At 39.3% G+C, this 4,890-nt stretch overlaps 1 protein-coding gene across 1 annotated transcript in view; it reads right to left on the reverse strand.

Moving 5' to 3' along the window:
* Positions 1–689: 689 nt before the first annotated feature.
* Positions 690–4,890, reverse strand: part of si:dkey-121b10.7 (heparan sulfate glucosamine 3-O-sulfotransferase 3B1) — a 21,291-nt gene continuing 17,090 nt past the window's right edge. Inside the window, exon 2 of the mRNA XM_053477158.1 lies at positions 690–2,356. Within this exon, the coding sequence (XP_053333133.1) occupies positions 1,738–2,356 (619 nt within the window). The 3' untranslated portion in view covers positions 690–1,737. The remainder of the gene's footprint in view (positions 2,357–4,890) is intronic.

A 4,890-nucleotide genomic window follows, 5' to 3' on the forward strand; every position in this document is an offset into this window, starting at 1 on the left:
AATGCATGACTCTGGGAGTGTGCTGTGGTGTCTGGCACCAGGAAGTTGGCAGCAGATCCTTTGGGTGCTGTGGGTTGCAGAGTGGGGCCCTGGATTGCACTTGTTTGTCTGGGACATTCCATGGACATTAGGTCGGAGTTTAATCTGGGAAATTCGGAGACCAGATCAACAACCTTGAGGGGCAGGAGTAGCTCAGTGGTTAAGGAATTGGACTACTGATTAGGAAACCCCTTAACTACTTAGATGTTTAATGAGATAAAATGCAAGTTGCTCTAGACAAGGCTGTCTGTCAAATACCTTTAATGTAACTATTTGTCTGTTAAGCCTCACATGCAGCCCGTTGGTGTACTGGATGTTCTGGTGCCTCTGGTGTCCGTCGTTGCCAGCATCGACTTCAGCAACTTGTGCCACAATGACTTTTCTGTGAGATCAGACCAGACAGGTCACCTTTTGGTTCCCGTGGGCATGCGGGAGCCTTGGGAAAATATGTGATTATGTGTTATAATTCTACACAAAATAGTTATACAAAGTTGTAGAAAGACCACCAAGTGATGATTAAATAGTTATAATTTATAATTATTTAAATATAGTTAACCTATGTGCAATAAAAGCATTACTCATCCCAATATAAAAACACCTGTTCCTGAAAGACCCCAGAGTTTATTACATACCTAAACAAACAGCATCATGAAGACTACAAGAACAAGTCATGAAACATCTGGAAACATCTGAAAACATTTAGGATTGAGTTAAAGATATCCCAAACTTTACCATCCCATAAAGTACCATTCAGTCCATTATGTAAAATTAAATCATACAGTACTGTGCCACGAAGAGACCAGGTGAGCAGGGCATTAGTCTGAGAAACAACAAAGAGACCAAAGGTAACTCTCAAAGTAATGCTACCACCACCATGTTTTCCTCTCTCACCTCTTCCAAAACATACACTTCTGCCTAGACTTATGACATACAGTACAGTATAATCATACCAATTTAATTATATTTTAATCCCAAGGTTGTAGTGCTTGAAGATGTGGAACTGCATTATCCAGAACATAATCCTCCAGTTACTGAAAGGATCACCCCAATTATCATGAAATGTGCTGTAATCTTTGGACACAATGAAATTTTATTCTCAAATTGGAATGCAATCTGACTGATTATGTTTATGAAGCCCAGAGAAGATGTACTAGTGCTTGTAAGAATATGAGTTTAGGTTACACCCTTTTGTCAATAAAAAAATTGGAAACAGAAGGAAATTGTGGGAGAAAATGGTTCAGTAATTTGCTGATGAGGTGCAAATCAATAATAATAATAATAATAATAATAATAGCGTAAAAATTTAGCGTAAAAGAACAAGCAGAGTCCTGCATCTTGTCTCCTGTGTCTAGTACAAGTCAACTGCATTCTAAGTATAACCGTTTTGGCTGCTCATACGGTAATAACAACCTAACAGTCATAATAAACATTCGAAAAATTAATAGCTTTTGGCATGGTGTTGACATTATGATCACTGAATCAAATAAAAAGAAAGAGATTGCTACACTCAGCTCTTTTGAATTGACACATTAAGCATTCCCAAGGGAAATTTGTTGGCTTTTTACCATTTCAGTCACTGGGGGACAGGGCTCACAGTCAGCTCCTGTACAACCCTGTGAAGAACATGAGAGTTAGCAGGCTTGCTTAAAGTCCCACCAGTATCAGTGTCAAAAAAGTCTTAACCACTGTGGATAGCTTTCATTCCCAGCCAAAATCCTGCCCTGTCATCTGATAAAACTTCAAATTGAACGGTCTGTAAAAGTCCCTGAGCTTGTACAACACATCAGACGGTATGTTGGGATGAGCTCTGCCTTTTGATTTGCCCAGACACCTTGGCCTGCTGCTCCCCTCGGGCTTCTTTAAACACGGGAAGCCTTTAGTCTGGTTGAAGTAGAAGTGCTTGTTGGTGACTAGCCTCTTCAATCCCAGAAAGTCCTGCACTCGCTCCATCTCGCTTGCAGGGTCCGTTACAAGCCTCTCCCCGCTAACGAACAGCAAGCTCGAAAGAGGAAAGTACTGGAGCCAGTTCTCTAGATGCTTGGAGTAGATTCCAATGCGCACGGCGCTCCATGAGGTATCAATCAGGCCTGTGCTGGAGTTTTTAAAGACGAGGTTCTGGAAGGAGGGAAGACTTGGGTTTTTGGACTGTGTCTGTGTGTAGTCGGAAACAGCCCGGGTGACCGGGTCTCGCACCACCACGATCAGCTTAGTGTCACGGCTCATGGTGAAGATACGACCAGGGGCTTCTCGCGTCACAAAGTAGCTGGGGGTCTTCTCCATCGTGATCTGTCCCTCCAGAGTGCGGGGCATCAGATTTCTACAAAGAACAGAATCTGTTAGCAATCCATTGCAATTCAAACCTAAAAAGAGGTTTAAAGAATCCAAGCTAACATGAGAAATATATTACTGCATTGTTTTTGGTTCGAACATGTGACCTTTAAACGACAAATATTACAAAAACACTCACAATTTTACTTAACTAGTTCTGATTCATTTTGGGATAAGATTAATAAAGACCCAGATGTGTATCAGCAATAACTACATTCAGTAGATAAATGATTTGCTGTTGGCGCCTGATGTGAAGCGCTACATGCTTTTTCAAAAATATTAAGGCGACTAAATATTTAAATGAAATTTAAAATTTATATCAGTTTGTTGATATGTACTGTTGTATATAGATATATGTAGAGTAAACATCGTAGCCAGGGACTGTAGGAGAGCTAACTTTTACCTCCAAGTTGACCTCATTTCATATTTGAATTCATAAATATTTTATCTGGGTAAAACAAGTAGAAACCATTATAAATAAGAACATATTTTATTCTTTAACAGAAGATGAATGAATATGTGATTTTTCTCTGTGCCGAAGTAAAACTGAACATAAAATTAAAATATGGGTTTCCACTTTTTTGTTATTTTAGTGTTTATTGCAGCTATAAAGAACTGTAATATGCAAAATTATACACATCATTTTCAAAAATGCTGCTTTATAGATTTGTCTAAACTGCATTTGACCACATATTTGGGGAGCCAGCTTGAAATAATTACACCAGACCAACTTTTGCATTTTAAAGATATTAATTTACTCTCCTAGTAATAAATATCTAGCAGCGATCATTCTAATTAAGGCCACCCGTAGCTCTCTTTTTATTAACCCAAATCCTCGAAAAATTACCCAAACATGAATATTTCCTTCATTACAATGCCAGCCTTATGATATGACGGTCGGCGAGAACGAGCAGCTACAAATGAAATGTCTGGTTGGTTTAAAGAGCAAACCTCAAAACCTCAAAAATCTCTTCGCAGTAATTTCCTGTGGGATTTCCTACAAAGGATTTCTAAACTATCCTTCCAATTTCTATCTGCGCTAATTCGAGACCAGTTGCTTTGTCTCTTATGACAATCCTGGCTGTCGTCAGAGGCGTGGAAGAAAAAAACTTTTACCCAGAGCCATTAAGCTCTTTAAGTTTTAGTAAGACCACGGACCTCCTACACTGAATAGGAAAGTTAATATTACTGTTTCTATTTCCTTCTTTTAATCTCTTTTCCACTATCACTGTTTGTTTAAAAAATGTCTCAAAGTATTTTTTTTACAGGTATCCTAAGCCAACATGCAAACTTTGCAATATTACATAAAACCATGGTGCTATTTATGCAATGAAATATATTTTTGTTCCATTGTCACGTGCACAACCGTGCCTCATTATTTCCATAGTGAGCATGTGTGGCAGATTAAACTTTTGGTTTATCTGGGCAGGCACTCTGGCTGTGGTAAGCAGTCTCCTCTTACTTTTCTTTTTCTTTTTCCAGTTTTGTGATTAACCAGTGACACAAGGTCCATGTAGAATATTTCATTGTGAACCTGTGAACCTCTATTTACCTTTAATGCTTGTAAAGTTAGTGCAGGTATCACAGCCAATAGATAAGTTTATCCCCAGTGAATTGAGCAATCCTAATGCTTCAGTTTTACCAAAACCTCTTGGACATACTATGATTCAAACTTTGTGATAGCAGTTTGGGAAAGACCCTTTCCTATTCTAACATGACTGTGTCCCAGTGCATCAAGCAAGGACTATAAAGACATGGCTTGATGAGTTCGGTGTGGAAGAACTTGACCGGCTGTGACCTCAACCCCATCAAGCACCTTTGGTATGAACTGGAACTGAAATTGTGAGCCGGGCCTTCTCGTCCAACATCAGCACCTGACCTCATAAATGCTCTACAGAATAAATCAGCCCGAATTCCCACAGAAACACTCCAAAATCTTGTGGACAGCCTTCCAAGTAGAGTGGAAGCTGTTACAGCTGCAAAAGGGGAACCAACTTTATATCAAAATATATGTATTTAAATACAATCTTACTGCAGGTTTGGCCAAATACTTTTGTCCATATAGTGTATATTACATCATAGCCTATGGACCATTATATCTATTCACAGCTATCTGTATCTCTTTACTGCTTCAGTAGAATGTTCAGTTACAGAGCGTTTAGCTTCTCTCAGAATTAACATGTCGAGTTTTTTCGAGTTTCTCTGCCCAGATTCTTGAGCGCTGTTTGGCTCGTGTGTGCATACACATATCTAAGTGTGTGTTTAATTCAGTGTAATCAAGCTAATGGAAGCCACAGTGGTGCTTGCCTTGTCCACTGACATCATGTTTACATTGGGGAGAGCTAGCATGTAATCAGCGAATAGTTCAGATACTCTGCCAGCTCTGGAAAAAGGCCCACACGCTCACCCGTCCCACCTCTTCATCTTCAAAGCTAAAAAAAAAGAAAAAGATACAAATCCTCTGCTAACTGGCTCCACCATCACTAAATAGTCTTTCATTCGACACTAATTTTGTTAATCCTC

This window comes from Clarias gariepinus, chromosome 18 (assembly GCF_024256425.1).
Source record: "Clarias gariepinus isolate MV-2021 ecotype Netherlands chromosome 18, CGAR_prim_01v2, whole genome shotgun sequence".
NCBI classification, from domain to species: Eukaryota; Metazoa; Chordata; class Actinopteri; order Siluriformes; family Clariidae; genus Clarias; species Clarias gariepinus.